This window comes from Notamacropus eugenii, chromosome 7 (genome assembly GCF_028372415.1).
Source record: "Notamacropus eugenii isolate mMacEug1 chromosome 7, mMacEug1.pri_v2, whole genome shotgun sequence".
Lineage (NCBI taxonomy): Eukaryota > Metazoa > Chordata > Mammalia > Diprotodontia > Macropodidae > Notamacropus > Notamacropus eugenii.
In genome coordinates, this window is record NC_092878.1 from 17,423,954 (window position 1) to 17,440,888 (window position 16,935).

Genomic DNA, 16,935 nt, shown 5'->3' on the forward strand with positions numbered 1-16,935 from the left:
ACCTTCTCCAGGGGGCTGTGTGTTTGTGAGGCCCCGGGTCTCGAGGCGCACCAGGACCGCGCCTTTACTTTAGCCTCGAATCACGTGGCTAAAAGGAACCCCTTTCCGCGGGGCACCCGACTCCGCCCACAGGCCCTCCTGCACCACGTGACTCGCTCCTGCCGCTCGTCTTCCGGGGCTATGGGAAGGAAAAGGAAAGGAACTCGCCGCCCCTTTGCCCCGCTTGTACTTCCGCCAGGTCAATTCCAGGTCAGTCTGTTCTTTCCCCGCGCCGTTTGTTCTCGTTCCGGCGCAGGGTGATGACGTAGAAGCCGGTTGGCTGAGGCTGCCGGGACACCGCCGATAGGAGAGAGAGAGGTCGTCGCTTCCGGCCAGCCTCCCCCCCCGCCCCCAGGATGGTTGTCATGGCTGCCGTGCGGTGGGGTCTCGTCTCGGTCCTGCTGCTGTCGCTGCCCGCCTCTTCTCGGGGTTCGGAGGGGGCGGGGGCGGCCTCGGAGGGGCCGGGCGGGAGCGGGGCCGGCGTTGGGGAGCGCTTCAAGATCGAAGGGCGGGCGGTGGTGCCGGGAGTGAAGCCGCAGGACTGGGTCGCCGGGGCCCGGGTGCTGGTGGACGGCGAGGAGCACGTCGGCTTCCTCAAGTGAGTGTCGGGGCGGTGGGGGCGGGGTGGGGGGTAGCGGGTCACGGCCGGGCCCGGCCTGCAGCCCTCGCTACGCGCCTGCGCCGTGCCGGGCCCTGCGGCCCGCGGCGGGGGGTCTCCGCGAGCCGAGCCGAGCCCGGTGTCCCAGGCGGGGGAGCCTCCGGGAGGGGGCGGGCGAAGCGGGCACCGCCACCGACGGAAGCACCCTGAGGGTGACCGCTCCCCGCCCCCCCGCTCCTTCTGCAGGTGACCCCGGCACCCTGTTGTGCACAGTCAGCCTGGGTGCCTCCCGCGGCTCGTCCTCCTTAGGCTGTTTGTATGGAGGTTTGACCTCGTGTCCGTGATGGGCCTTCGGTCCTCGCTCCGCCGAGATCACCGAGCCCGGGGGAACCAGGAAGCGCTTCCCGAGGGATGCACGTTAGCTCCGCAGCCGGGCCGGCTCGGTGCGCCGCGGCTCGGATTCCCCGGGGACGCTGACGGCCCAGCTCGCCTCGTCCTCCTGGGCTTCCGAGCGTCTGCGCCTTCATCTCATGCCTTCCCTTTGTAGTATCGGGGTTCGAGACCCAAGATAGCGGTAAAGGGAGCCCGCCCGTCAGACCTCTGAGTGCGCCCGTGCTGCCGGAGCTGGCTTTTCAGGCGTAGGAGGCAAGCCTTTAAAAAATAGGTCTATGTCTCCTATTAAAGGATGAAAATACAAGGTGGGAAAGTTGGAAAACAAAATATTTTTTCTCAAGAATTGCCTTTTTTTTTTAAATAGGCATCGTGGACAAAAAGGAGAAAACATCCTTATACAGTGGAAAGACAGGCTCAGGAGTCAGCTCCTGCATTCATGTCCCTTCTTTGAGCTTTTCTGACCGTGAGACCTTGGGCAGATCACTTAACCTTCCTGGGCCTGCCTTTCCTCTTCTCTAGAATGAGGGCGTTGGATTAGAAGGCTTCTGAGTCACCCTCCAGCCCTTCCTACGATCCCATGACCCTTTAACTGGACTTTAAAACTCTAGTTTTAATTCCAGATTTTTGCTGCCTTTTTTCATTGGTGTTGACCACCCAACTCCTCTACCTGCTGCAAGTCTGAAAGGAACATTTCTTTCAGGATTAACCATACTTAGTCATTATTGGGTCAGATGGTCCAGAGGAGCCATCACGGAAGTGCCAACTGTCAGTGCTTTTTACAGGCTGTCACGCATCTGTAGAAGATGATTTTTTTTCTGACATTTCTTTTTTTTTGCTCTATACTTTAAAAAGTAGGAAATAAATGTCGGTTACTACTACTAGAGTTGTTTTTTAAAAACAGTTCATCATTAAGTTTTTCCTCTGTTAGCAGAATCCCCTTTGGCAGAGAGATTGTTTCCTGCAGTAGTTGACAATTCTAATTTTCCTGCTATTGTATTAATATGCAGTTATTCTTCAGCCTCTTGGTAGCTAGTTTAAACCTCAGAGAAATGTTTAAGAATGAATGAAACAACTAATATTCTGTTTTGATGTTTAGTTTGAAGTAGCAAGGAAAATACTTGTTCTGCCACTTATCAATCATTGAATACTTTGGAAATAGTTAATATTACAGTATATATGCAGATTGTGAAAATGTCAAATTTAGTATGCAGTAATTGGTCACATCCTAAATAAATTTTCAGCCCATAAAAATTTTCCCCCCACTCAAACAGCTTTCTTTCCAAATAGTTTAAGATGAGTTCAATACACCTTGTTATACTTAATTCACATCTGATTTTATATAGTTAACTCCTGAATATGCCCATTGATTTTTTGAATTTTATATTTGTATAAGTTTTTAGAGTTTTCTATATACTTTTTAATCATACCATTTGAAACTTGAAGCAACTCTATTCAGTAGCAAGAATGTATATTTTGTCCCCATTTTACAAATGAGAGAATTGAGGCTTAAAGTGGTGATTTGCTCAGGATTGGTCACTTAACAAGGATGTGGAGCTGAGACTAGAACTCAAATCTTAAGACTCCTTCCTAGTCCAGCATTCATTTTATTATAGTATGCTAAACAGCACACATATCTAGTTTTCTGGAATTTAGGAATTTGAGAATATGAGGGCTAGTATGTGACAACAAGAGTTTCTTGGTGTCCCTTGCTCTATACAGTGGGACTGTATCATTGCTTTCTTGGCAGATCCTCTCACATCCCAGCTGCCAGAAGAAACAAGACTGTTCTTCTACTCTCTGCAGTTGTGGCTGTGCTTCAGGGAATTCTATTTATTTTGGGGTCATAGCCCTTCTCTCTGACAAGATTCCCAGCTGCCGCAGTGGCCCCAATCATTGGAATTATTTGTGGTTTCCGATTATCTATTCATTAGGAGAGATAACCATGATTAACTGATCCCTTTCATGTGATCAGCATTTCCAAAGTCCTTTCTGATATTTGTCTTCCTGAGAAGTAGATGATATTATTTATTCTCATTTTGTGGCTGGATGAAGTTGAATGGTTGAGCAGGTGTATTACCTGTTCTTGTCAGTTGGTTTTGGCATAGCTTTGAGATAGAGATTTTTATTAGTATGTCTAAGTTCAAGTAGAGAATAAATGATTGAATAAAAGTGACTGAAGATGATTTTTATTTTTCCAGGACAGATGGAAGTTTTGTGGTCCATGATATACCTTCTGGTTCTTATGTTGTAGAAGTTATATCCCCAGCTTACAGGTTTGACCCTGTTCGGGTGGATATCACTTCAAAAGGAAAAATGAGGTGAGATTTCCTGGTGTTATTTCTTCTAAGGATTTTTTAATATTTCATTATATCACTGTAGGTTTTTATTAAGATACATGCAGTATGTCTCATTCAGTCTCTAGGTTTTTGAAAACAAAAAAACTTAAAAGAACTTTGTACTTACAGAACACTGTTGAAATTATAAAGTTGAACTACCTACTATTTTGGTTTAAGATTATTTTTATATTCAGGTGTTATATATCAGGTTAAAAAGCAGGGAAGATCTGAGGTTACTCAAAGACTTGTTTGTTGAACTTTTAGTTAGGATGTCATTATTTCCTTTACACTTTCCATGAGCACCTTTCCTTTTTAATTACATGTTAATTTACCCCTTATTGTTGTGATGTTATTTGCTAAAATTGAGAAGTTAACTTATTTGTACTTTGAAAATCACTATTAGCTGTTTGCCAGAATGCTACCAGTGCCCCTGGTGTCTATTTAGTTTTGTTGCCTTAGGGATTTCTCCAGCCCTTTCCTTAATCTGTTTAATTGATGACAGAAATTTAAAGTTTCTGAGATAAGCTAGAAACCCTCACACGGCTACCCAGCATATTAAAAATTGACCCTAATTAGGGAACAGAAATAGGAGAAAGCAGAGTGTGATGGTTGAAGTGAGTAATACGGTGTTGCTGGGTATTGGACCTTGTTTGTAAGTTTAGGCTTTTGGTTTTCTTGCATTTCCATTCTCTGACTAGCCAGTTGTCTAATAATTTCTGATCACCAAGCATATGGACAAGTTTCCAAGGGGCAGCGTCTTATCTGAGAAGCAGTGTAGCATTGTGGACCGAAAACCTGCCGTAGAGTAAGGAAGACCATGGTTCGAGTCCTGCCTTGGGCAATTTCTGACTGTGTGACCTTGGACAAAAGTCTGTCTCAGGCACTTCTCTAAAACCATAAATTGCAAAATAGTTAAATATCTGCGTTAGTTAAGTAAGTATCCCTGCTGAAAGTTCTTTATCCTAATTCAGTCATAAGTCTTGGTTAAAATAAAAACATTTTAACCATGTTTGAGCAGCCATGCAGTGTTAGTTTTTTATTGATGTATTTTTGGCACATCACTTCCCAAGAAATAACCTCTAGAACCTTCCCATTAGAAAAGACAGCTAAGCAAAATAATCTAATGTAGTTACTGTAGCTGACAATACATATAACTTTCCATTTTATACTTTAATTTTTTAAAAATAGTTTTAACGTCAGACCTATGACTTCATCAGCATAGGGGGCTCTGGGTGGAGGAACTTCCTTCTTCTAGTATTAAATGCTTAACTTGAGCACTGAGAAAGTGATAACTGTGTCTAGTGGGAAATGAAGAATATGGTTTCCACTTTAGTAATTTAGAGCCAACATTGTCCTTTATATTTGACCATAGTTTACCTTTTTGTCTCCATTTACATTTACTTCATTATTGCATAAAGTAGTCATTGTGGATATTCTTTAGGTTCTGATTTCTTTGTTCTTGCATCAGTTTGTTCGAATCTTACCATGGTTCTCTGAATTCATATTTGTTGTCCTTTACAGCACAGTGTATCTCATATTATATATATGTATGTGTCAGTATGTTAGTTACTTCCCAGTTGTTGACCACATAATTTGTTTCCAGCTTTTTGGTGTCACAGGCAAAATTACTTTTTCTTTAAAAAGTAAAGTGCAGAGGCTAAAGAACAATTTTATGTACTGCTACTGTACTTGACTGAATATTTTAATATGATGTGAGATGTTCTTAATACCATGTTTACAAAATACTACATTGATGATTTTAAGGGATTTTATTTGAGGTAAAGTGCTTTCTGATGGTTAGTTCTGAGATTTAGTAGTTGCACTGTTATTTCTGTCATTTGGACCTTGTTCTGGTGTTTAAGTACCTTAACAAAGACCTTTAATTTTGATGAAATTTTAGTCATTGGTAATGAGAGGAAAATTCCTGTAAGATGTTAGATATCTATGCCAGCCATTTCAAGGTATACTCTTCCCAGGTAACAGGTTAAGAAATGTTGGGGCTGCAAGTATGTTTATGTCAGTAGTTTCCAGAGCTATCTGGAGATTTTGAGGATAAGTGAAGGGAAAGATGTCAAGTTTAAAACTGAGAATGAAGGAGAAGTCAGACTATGAAAGGGGAAAGGAAGGTAAGCAAGGTCAGTCAGAAAAAAAAGATGTTCAGATTTTGGATAACGTGTATTTAGAAGAAGCTGTTCTTATAAATCATCTAGGTGGACTCTAAAAAGTACTCTGTGTAACTGCAAAGCAACTAAATTGTATTAGTTTTTTGAATTTCCATACTGAAGCTGTTTATTCAAACTGCTACATCACTTTGCCTCGAGCTTGTAACCTTTCCTTGTAATTGGAGTTGTGCTGGGAACGTATATCCTATAGTCTCTCAAGCTTTAAAAAAGCTTTTTCAGCAGAAGCATTTGAAGCCAAAGGATTCCCACCTCTAGGTTGTTATCTTCTGATATATTTTTCCTCTTGGAGCAGGTACTATGGTATGTCACAGAAATCAGGTCTGAGGAGAATGACTCCTATAGGGCCAACAACTAGTACGTTAGCAATCTGTAAATACTCATAACCAAATTTATAAATTCCTGTCAAATATTACTATCACTGCTTTTGCAAAACCACATTTAAAATTTTAGCCATTGTTGATCTACAGCAGGGACATCTTTTAACAATAATCTTGTCACACCGTTCTGTGAGATTTCCTGATCAGCAGAGTTAATTACATCCCCATCAGCAAAGCAGCCTTTGCATGGATTATTAGTTTTAGAGTATGAATTCAGTGGTTGCTGATTATTTTATCAAATATTGACTAAAATGAAGTCTTCTTTGAGGCTTAGATATCTCTTTATTAGACCTTTTTATGTGTGTACATAATGGTATTCATGTTAACAGTATTTTATCATGTCAATCTCTGCCTATATTTTATAGTTCCATCACTGAAAAATCTGAGGGGCTAAGCAGATAGAATGATTGTATATCGTGTTAATTTGCATTAGAGTAAATGGTAACATGTGCCTGAAATTTTGTTTAAAAATAATGGCATCTGGGTAGAAATTAATATAATGTAATTTTCCCATTCCTGAATGTTCTTTCTTGGATTTTAAAGCTTTTTGAAATATTGCGTTGGAGATCAAGTATATCTATAATCCACATGATGAATAAATAAATCAATTTTTAAAATGCGTATGCTAGTAAAATGTTAAATACAAATATGGAATTGTAAAACTTTGAGACTAGAAGGAATTCTAGAGATTTAGTACAATTTCTACATTTTATGTATGAGGAAAGGGTCCAGAAAGTTTAAATGACTTGCCAAGGGTACACAACTACTTACACTGTAGAAGAGACCCTAAAGTTCATAGAGAAGAATGTCTTACATTTTAAGATGAGGAATTTGAGCACCAAAAATACACTGTAACTAAGCTAAGATCACAAAACTAATTAATTACAATTGAGACCAAAATATGCATCTCCCGACTTGTTCCAGCGTTCTTTACCACAGTATGCTGAACTATTTGGTACTTTTAAAAAAGGTTGCTTTAATACAGATTTTAAAAGTCAAAAGTGTGAGTGTGAAAGCAGTTGCAAAGTGCTTACTTTATAAGTGTAAGGCATTATTAATATTAGTATTTTTTGAACCAGTGATATTTTTGTAGAATTATTCAGTTGTTTCTTATTGTTGTTGTTTCACCAGAGCAAGATATGTTAATTACATTAAGACATCAGAAGTGGTCAGGTTACCCTATCCTCTTCAGATGAAATCTTCTGGTCCACCTTCCTACTTTATAAAAAGGGAGTCCTGGGGTTGGACGGATTTTCTGATGAATCCAATGGTATGTATTATGACAAAACTGAAACATCTTTATTAATTCTGAGCTAGTTTTTAGGTTACAGTTTTCAGAAGTAAATGTTTCTCAGCAATCAGATAGACAACCAAGGTTAAAATTATTCTGGTAGTGAGAGACGATTCCAGAAAGTGTTGACTGAGGGAAAACAGTGACTTGGGGAAGAGAAGTGAAAAGATTATTTTGAGAATTACTTCACATGAAAAAGGGCATAGTGGTTGGAAATGTGCTTGTTTTTTGTAGAACCTGAAAGTTGGAAAGGATCTTAGAGATGATCTAGGCTAGCCTTCTACACAGTCCAGGAATCCCTTCTACAACATTCCTGACATATGGTCATCCAGCCTCTGATTGAATACTCCCAGTGATGGTAAACGTCATGCTAGTTACTGGGGCAGAATTTGAGCCCAGGTCTTCTTGACTGCAAGTCTAGCAATCTCTGGTACAGCTTGCTGCCTTCTCATACATGTTGCATATGCATATGTAGCATTGCAAAGTTGAACTAGATGAGTTCAGAGGTTATTTCTAACTCTTAAGATGCTGTGATTTTACGTTTATTCCTGCTAAATTCATCTCACTGATTTTTTTATCCATCATTTCAGGGTTCAAGAGAGTTTTGATTATTGATTCTCTCATGTAGTTTGAGGTGTCCCTGTCCATTTGGTATCATTTGCAGATTTGATAAGCCTCTTTCTAAAAAGACCTAGGAATAGGTAATCCACTACCTCCAAAAGGAACACTCAGCTTTGGACCAAAAAGGAAATCTGATCGCTTCTTTACAGAACAGCCTTTCATGTACGTGAAGACTGTTGTCATTTCCCTTGGCTCTCGCATTGTTATAGGCTTTGCATGTATTGTTCTTTTGGTTCTGTTTATTTTATTTAATCTATATTGGTTCATACAGATTTCCCCATGTTTCTCTGAATTCCTCATATTTGCCCTTATTTCACAAGAATATTTCATTACCATATTCATATACTATAGCTTATGTAGCCTTTCCTCAATTAACAGACCCACATTTTCTTTCCATTATTTTGTTACAACAAGTACTTACTATGAATATTTTTGTACGTGTTGGACCTTTCTATTTTTGTCATGTCTTTGGGCATATTTTCCCCATTTACTTGGTTAAAAAGCATCATGACCTACTCTTGATGAAACCATACTCACTCTTTGCTTGCTTTTTTCCTATATATATCTTAATATTCTTTTTAATAATAATCTTCTAGAATTTTCCTAGGAATTTAAATTAGGCTCACAGGACTACGGTTTGCTTTGTCCCCACTCTTCTCTTTTGGGGAAAATGGGACAACATTGACCTTTCCCAGTACTACTGTTGTCTCACTGACAGGGGTGATCATACTTATTGGCTCTTTCAGCATCCTAGAATGTAGCTTTTTTAAACCTGGTGATTTGAAATCATGGAGGGCAGCTAGTTGCTCTCTAACTTCTTATTTATCTTGGATTTCTACGCCTTTTTTTTTTTGTTCCTTTCCAATCCAAAGATCATCCTGAAAGAAAAACAGAAGGAAAATCAGTTTGCCTTTTCAGTGTATGTCAGACTTACCATCATCTCTCCACCTTGAACCTTCTGTTGTTTTAATTTCCTTTTGCCCCTCAGATAGTGAACAAATGCTTTTGTTGTTGTCGTTGCCACTCAAAGTTCATTCTGAACTTTAAAGAACAGCCTTTAACTGCTGTTCTTATAGCAACATGCTCCTTTTTGTTTTTGTTGTTATTTTTCCTTCTGTCTTCTTTGCATATCTGTACCTGTGCAGCCACAGTAGTTTTTTGTTTTTTTAAAGCTGCTGCTTTTCTCTGTTTGCAAATTATTTTTGCTTGTGTGCTCAGAATTTTGTTCTTGAGTTTCCTGTCCCTCTTGGGTCAGCCAATTTTTTCTACAAAATGTTAAGCCACCGAATCCTGCCTGTTGTTTCTCTGAACCCTTTGAGTCTGCTCCTCTGAAACCTAGCATGCACATCAAACCCTATTTGGCTTTCCTCTCCTTTATATGTACTCTACAATAAAGTGTTCCCCTCCCTGAAGCCCTGAGCATTTCTGCTTTAGTAACTAGCTCCTTCTTGTCAGAGTGAGTCCAGGGTGACAGCTCCCTTTGTTTCTTCTTTCATAGCCTCATTCTCCCCTCAGTTTCTCTTCCATGTATTAGGAAGTGATATTTCTTGAAAAGTTTTCTCTTTTTCATTGTACCTTCCTAGTCTGCGTTCATTAGGTAACTTCCTTATTTGGCCACACTTCGTTCTTTGTGTTTCTCCGGTGTTTGTTTCTCATTGGGATCATTTGCAAAGGTATATGTAATCAGAAGGTTTAAGTTAGAATCTCCGGTTTTTATACTTTAGTGTTTCTAGCCATATTGGGTTTAGGGTGCAAGTCCAGTTGTACTCAGTATTTCATCCCTGTAATATTTTAAGTGTCAGTATGACTACTGTTCCCAAGGTTCCTTTAATTTCATGTCATCCCCGTGTTTTGCCTTTGTTGGAATTAAATCCTGAATAAAATTCCTTGATGCTTTCTCCATTTTGTAAATTGGAATTTCTAGCAAGTTAAGAATTGCTTACATAGCATTTTAGATCTGGAGAGGTAGTTAAGTGATCATGTAGTACAATCCTCTTATTTTGCAGATGGGGAAGCCGAGGCCCTGGAAGTTGACTATGGTCACATAGCAAGTTATTGGTACATTCCAGACTAGAGTCTGATTCTTTTTATGACATCATGCTACCTACAACCACTTTTTTTTAGAAGCAGTCTGAAGCCAGTTACCAGGATAATTAAAGTTCAAGTAGATTGTCATTGCACCAGCTTTGCTTATCTTTTCATTTATAGCCCAAGTATCTTTAATTTTATGACTTTGCATGTATTTCCCTTTCTCTCAGTGTCACTAAATATAAAAACAAATTCAGCGATGGTGATTTTGGGGAAAAAATCTTTCTTTTTTCAAAATAGAGCAATTCAATTTTTTATTTTTATTTAAAGCTTTTTGTTCTTGCAATTTGCATAGAAAAAAGCACATTTACAAACTTTATTGAGTTATGGAGAAGAGTGAACTTGGAAGTATACGTGTTGTAAAAGCAGTCATTTAATCGCTCTGCTGTAGTTAGCTTTCTGTTTTAAGGCCATTCAAACACATCCCATCTGACTCTGTTCAACAGCCTTATGAGCTAGAGCTTTCTGTGTTCACTGAGGTGAGAGATTAAATCTGAGGGAGAGATAGCAGGTGGTGCTAATGAGGAAGGGTTATTTTATAAGGCATTCATTTGAATAACCTTGTTAGAGTGTTTGTGTACATAAGTATTGTTAAATTTTCAGAGGAATGACCAAATAAATACTAAGTGCTGTTTGTTAACTTGGAACACAGTAGCAGGATATTGAAGCAGTAAGTTCAGGTTTGGAAAATTAATTTCTAAGTCTCTGACATTGAATTAGTTCCCATAGGTCATAGATAAAATGGAAAGTACTCCTTTGTCAATATCGTAGTCCCCTTCTTTACTCTTTCCATTGATTCATCCTCTTTTTTCCTGCCCCTTCACACGGATTAGCAGATTTCAGGAGCCAACATTATATTGTAGCTTTTTCTTCTCTAGAGAAAATACAGTCATCTGAGCCACTTTAATGAATTAGTCCATGTTCAATAGCATGCACCATAATAAACTGAAATGGCCTTGCCATTAGTAAGCAGAATTCTGCTTTGTTTAAATCTAATACTACACTCAGCAACCCAGTTCACCCTTTATACAAAACAGAGAATTTGATTTATCGATTGTTTTTTGCCTGTCCCTTGAAGAATACTGTGTTACTACTAGGAGAGATACAGAGATGAATAAAACAGTTCCTGGTGGGCTTTGTGATAAACCATGTGTTCTACTCCTGGGGGATGCTGAGGCTGGTGGCTCATTTGGCTTTGGGAATTCTGAACTATAGTAGGACTAAAGTACATCGGTGTCCTTAAGTCCGTCACCAATATAGTGAGCTTTTAGGAGGGGAAGGTCACAAGGCTACCAGAGGAGAGTTGGAAAAATGAAGCAGGTTACAGCTTCTGTGCCAGCTAGTACTGGGATCCAGCCTGGGTTGTTGTAGTAGTAGTGGCAGCAGCAGCACTAGAAGAATAACTGACGTCAGTGTATCCCTTTAGATTTTATGAAACGTACTTAGCGTTAATTCATTTGACCTCACAACAACCCTGTGAGGTACACATGTGCACCAGGGGCAAATAAATATGATATGAATTAAAATTTTATATGTGTTGTAAGGTGAGGGAGAAGTCACTCCACCTTGGGGAATTAGAGCTCCATGGAGAAGATAGGCCTTTGCATTGGAGAGGAATGATTAGGAGGCCAAGCAATAATATAAAATAGCCAGGTAGGAGTACAGTGATATGTTTAGTGATCAGAGGCCACAAAGAAAAAGTTAGAGGATCCATTGGAGGGAAGGTATGTATCCATCAGTGTGTCTTGCTAAACCCTGTTGTTTTCCCTACCTTTAATTGAAGTCAGAGATAGAATAAATTGGGGAACTTGGGGTATGGGCAGAGCAGCTCTCATGGATGTTCTTTTGCTCTCAGACTGTGCTAGTGATTTTTAACTCTTTTTATTTGACATTATATCAAGAAATGTCCTAAAATTCTTGAAACATTTTGAGCAATTTTACAATTGCTGATGTTCATATTTTGTCTTAAACTTTAAAGCACTTTACATGTATTATCTTGAGATTGTAAAGTGCCTCTAAAGGTGGACCTCTATTTTACAAATGAGAAACGTGATGCTCACAGAGGTTTAAGTGACTTTTCTGTAGTCAGTCTCATATCTAGTATATCCCAGGGGTAGGATTTGAACCCAAGTTTCCTCATTCCCAAGCCTGATGATTTTCTACTATGCCATGTTCCTACTAACACATAGCGCCATTAGAAGGCAGTGTCCCCAACAGTATGGACATAGGTTATTGACTGAAAGATGGTAGTCACCCCTCTGGAGCATGAGGCACCCACATACCAGTTACCAAATGTCAAGGAATACACTGTTGTATCAGCAAAGGTATTTGGAAAAGGGTGTTGGAGACAAATTTAATAATTATCCAGTCAGTTGGTTTTTGTCCTGAAAATAGTCTTTTGAGAGGTTGTGGGCTGCTGGTCTCATTGTGTACACTTGTGCTGTTTTGATTCCTGTATTTGTTTATAGATAGAATTGTTAGTTGCTTCAGTTAGGCTGAACATTTTTATGAATTCTTGTTTTATCTTCTCTAGGTGATGATGATGGTACTTCCATTACTGATCTTTGTGCTTCTGCCCAAGGTTGTCAACACAAGTGATCCTGACATGAGACGGGTAAGGAAACTGCTGTTCACATTTAGGCCACCAAAAAGGATGTTGGGTTTTTATTCCATCCTTAACCTGCTCACCAATCAGCCTGACCTGTAGACTAGGCTAATGCATTGTTGTGTTCGTAGTGGGCAGGTGGAGAGGAAGCAGAAAAGGAGAATGACAACGATAGGAAGAAAACTAGGAAACGCTGATCAATCAGTTAGTATATTTCAAGTGCCTTCTGTGGGTCAGGTGTTGCGCTGGGACTGGGGATATAGATACCTAAAATAAAACATTCCTCACTGTCAAGGAGTCAGATGACAACATGTACATATATGAACAAGGTACTTAAATTCAAGGTAGTTAGGGTCAGCAGTGTCAATAGTTAATTGGGGAATCAGTAAAGACTTCATGAGAAGGTGGTGTTTGTGCTGTTTTGAAGGAAACAAATGGGTTCTATGAGTCAGAGTTGCACTCCAGGTATGGGAGACAGCCAGCGCAAAGGCATGGAGGGGGCCGATTTAGTGCTATGTTTGAGAGGCAGAGGGCAGGCCAGTTTAGCCAGGCCTTTAAAGTGCAGAAAGAGAAGTAACTGCATAATGAGCCTGGAAAGATAGGTTGACAACCAGGTTGTAATGGACTTTAAAAGCCAAAGAAAGTGTGGTTATATTCATTTCATGAAAACCATGAGGAGGGAAGGGTAGTCATCAGTGTCAAGTGCTGCAGAGAGGTCAGAGAGTTTGAGAACTGAGAACATGTTCGTTGGCTTTTGATGATTAAAAGGTTATTAGTGACCTTTTGAAGAGGTCATTTTCATTGTCATTCTGGAGGTAGAAGATAAACCTGGGGTAGGAATGGAGTGATGGAAAAGTGGGGATGTGGTAATGATACCAACTCAAAGGATTGTTGTGGGAACATTAAAATGCTGTCCACCTAAGAGGCCACCCTGGATAGAGAAGAAGTGGCTTCATTTCCTCTCCCATATACTTCCTTGCTCTTGGGTGAGCCATCTGAGCCATCAGCCTTGGTTTTCTCATGTATTAAAGTGAAGATAATAGCACTCACTTCACAGTAGTGCGAGGAACAAATATGGAGAGTGCTCTACAAACCTTAAAGCACTGTAGAAATGGTAGCTCTTGTGTAAATGTGAGTTGTTGGTTTAGACAGGTAACACAGAAGGCAAGTAGCCATTTGCTTCCTCATATTTTAAGAGCTGGTGCTTTTGTCTTATATATTCATACTGCCTTGGTTTTTAGATTTCAGTCAGGTGTTTCTTCCCTAAACTGTATGAAAGGAAGAGATACCATTTAACTGGAAGCTGCAGCTTGAAAGCAGTCTCCTCTGAGGTCTGGGAGATACCTCAGAATTTGTCTTTGGAAGTGCCCTTTGCTTTGGGGACAGAGAGTCTGGGCTGCCTTTGAGCAATGAAAGTGTTCTTTCCATAAAGTTAAGGTTTTGTTGTTGTGTTTTGGTTTGTTTTTGTTTTGTTTTTTTTTTTTTAACAAAATTCAGTTGCAGTAACCTTGGTTATTTGCTAAACAAAGACTTTGAAAGAACTAGGGTTTGTTATTTAAAACCTTTTAGGTCACTTTAAAAGGAAATTTATTGTAGCAAAAAGATTTTAAAATCGATTGGGTCATAATCTCATTTCTTGGGCAGTAATTAAGGTCATTTTCACGCATATACTTAATACTTCTGAATATTTATTACATTCTGGCCTGCTTTGTTGGGTCCTGGTAAGAGTCATGGAACATACTGGAGTAATGATATATCGTTGTTCTGGTTTGTCACAGTCTTATTTTATGATGAGCAAGGTTATTTTAAATTTGCACTGTTAATTAGAATCTTTATTTTTTAACATGCCCTCCAAAAAGACTACGTAAAATTTGAATGAACAAAAAATGACCTTTAGTAAACAGTACATTGTTAGATTAGTGTAATGACTTAAAACTTTCTAGATTACTGACTCAAATGTAGGGGAAGAAAGGATGATCACTGTCTCCTATACTTATCCTGACTTGTTTCTGTGACAGATTTCTTGGTGCCTCTTTTTTCAAGTGACCAAAATGAGGTCACTCAAAACACAGGATTTTAGGATTTAAAGTTGGAAGGAACTTTAGAGAGCTGCTATTCCATTCTTCTCATTTTACTAATGCAGAAGCTGAGATCCAGAGAGGCTCCACAGTCGTAGACTTCTTCCTTGTATGAAATTTGTAAAGAGATAACTTCCAGATACCAGCTCCCTCTTTAGCATCAGATTGATATGTTAACAGACTTAAAATAATTATGTGCGTGCAGAGAACACACAGTTAAAATATTAGCTGAATAAAATCAGGAAATATTTATTGTGCACCTACTACATACTTAATGTTAGAAGGCGTGAAAGAAGCATAAAATATGATGACTAATGACTTGGGAAGGGGTCGGTGTGTCTTGGCTTTGGCTGTTTTGAAAAATTATTAGTTTACATGAACATTGGCTTCCCGTGAAAGCGTTATTTAGTCTTTCAGCACCGTTGTTTAATGAAATGCCATTGCCTTCCTCTGGTAGTTTAGTTTGGGTGCTCTTCATCTACGGTCCATGAATTAGGTTAAAAAACATTTTGATAATTTTATTTCCATCATAATTGACTCCTTTTGTATTGTATTGATTCCCTGTGCATTTTATTTTATGCATTTAAGAGCATTGTTCTGACGAGTCTGTGGATCCCCATAAGGGGGCCAGACACGTGAAAGTTAAGAATTCTTGTCTTAATAAAAGATGTTAAAAATGAGTAAACCTAAATGCTTGTGTTGTGTCTCTCACATGTGCTGCGTCTTCCTGCAGGAGATGGAGCAGTCAATGAACATGTTGAATTCCAACCATGAGCTGCCTGATGTTTCAGAGTTTATGACAAGACTCTTCTCTTCAAAATCCTCGAGCAAGTCCAGCGGTGGCAGCAGTAAGACAGGCAAAAGTGGGGCTGGCAAAAGGAGGTAGTCAGGTAGTCCAAAGCTGGCATTTGCACAAACACTTGACGACACTGGGTGGCATCCAAGTCTTGAGGGAGAACTTCACAAGCAACTACTGTAAACTTGAACCAGCCTGAAAGTTGATCTCTTGCACTTGTTGTATGTGATGTAACTTTTTAGCTCATTTAAGCTGTTTGGTACTTGGTACGCTGAAGATGACCCAGATCCCATCCTTTACCATGTGAGGTCAACATTGATGTCACTGAATTAATTACAGTGCCCTGTAGAGAATGACATAAATAAACTAAATTATATGAAGTGCTATACATTATGTATAATAAAATAAGTCTTAATCCAGAGACACAATATGTTATCTATTTTCTTTGCTCTTTCGTCATTGTTCCCTTATTTTTGCTAAGGCAACTTTCTTTGCCGCATGTATTTTGGGAATGAAGCTCCATTCTTCTGAAAAGTGATGGTAGTGGAGGAAGATGATTTGTTCAAATTATAGTAATTTTTTAGGTTAGGATATACATGTTCTTGAGCATGAGGATAGATTTTTGTGTATTCGTATTTTTCAGAATCCTTAGGGATACTGAATTATCTATGCAGCTGTTAAAATATGATAAACCCTCCGTGATTTAGACTAGCATTAATAGCAGTGTTTCTTATGTAGTTTAAATGTCAGAAGTTTGATAGGTCCTGCTGCTTACTTTAAAAAGAAAAGTTTCGTTGATGTTCTTTTCTTTGTTTGCACTGTCACTTCTTAATGATTTCCTCTACTGCCTCCCCAGTAGAACAGATACGTAGTCAAACAAAACAAATCAGTATCCTGGCTGTATTTGAAAATGTAATGCCTCATTCTGTACCTTTGGTTAACTGTCTGTCTTCCAAGAGACGGCGGCATGTTTTACCAGAAGTCCTTTCAGGTCACCATTGGACATTGCGTATCAGCATTATGAAGTACCTCAAAATTATTTTCCTTTGTTGTTGCGGTCAGTCTATAAATTATCATCATGGTTCTTTCTTCGTGTCAATTCATACCGTTTTCCTTTGTCCAGATTCTTCATATTTTTTGTACGACGCTGTTCCATTATAGTCTTCTTAAATGTGTGTGTATGTATACACACACTTGTACATATAACATTTACATCTATTTTGCATGCATTTACAATATGCCCCTCACGCAGCCCCATTTCACACGCACATCCTCACACCCCTACGAACAAAGCCAACGAGTAAAACCCTCATCATAAATATACGTAGTTGTCCTGCAAGACAGTCCCACGTTGGCCATGCCCCAAAATACATGTTTCTTGGAATTTCAAGTTCATCAGCTCTCTGATGGGAGGTGGATAGCGTGTTTCATCTTCACTTCCCTGAACCAGTGGTTTGTCATTGCAGTTACAAGAGTTCTAAAGTCCTTAAAAGTTATTTTTCTCTGTAACTTGATTGTATAAGTTGTTTC

The 16,935-nt window shown here is 39.4% G+C and overlaps 1 protein-coding gene across 1 annotated transcript; it reads left to right on the forward strand.

The window, feature by feature from the left end:
* The first annotated feature begins 221 nt into the window (after positions 1–221).
* Positions 222–15,833, forward strand: EMC7 (ER membrane protein complex subunit 7). The gene is made up of 5 exons (XM_072622976.1): positions 222–637; positions 3,229–3,348; positions 7,058–7,196; positions 12,460–12,540; positions 15,343–15,833. Exons 1-5 carry the CDS (start codon positions 396–398, stop codon positions 15,493–15,495), a joined length of 735 nt encoding a protein of 244 aa, XP_072479077.1. The 5' UTR covers positions 222–395; the 3' UTR covers positions 15,496–15,833.
* Positions 15,834–16,935: the final 1,102 nt, after the last annotated feature.

Bases quoted from the DNA above. Each gene is read 5' to 3' on its own strand.
- EMC7 (XM_072622976.1), top strand. From the start codon at position 396: ATGGTTGTCATGGCTGCCGTGCGGTGGGGTCTCGTCTCGGTCCTGCTG. The intron at 3,349-7,057 runs GTGAGATTTCCT...TTGTTTCACCAG, and splicing joins ACTTCAAAAGGAAAAATGAG to AGCAAGATATGTTAATTACA. The intron at 12,541-15,342 runs GTAAGGAAACTG...GTCTTCCTGCAG, and splicing joins GTGATCCTGACATGAGACGG to GAGATGGAGCAGTCAATGAA.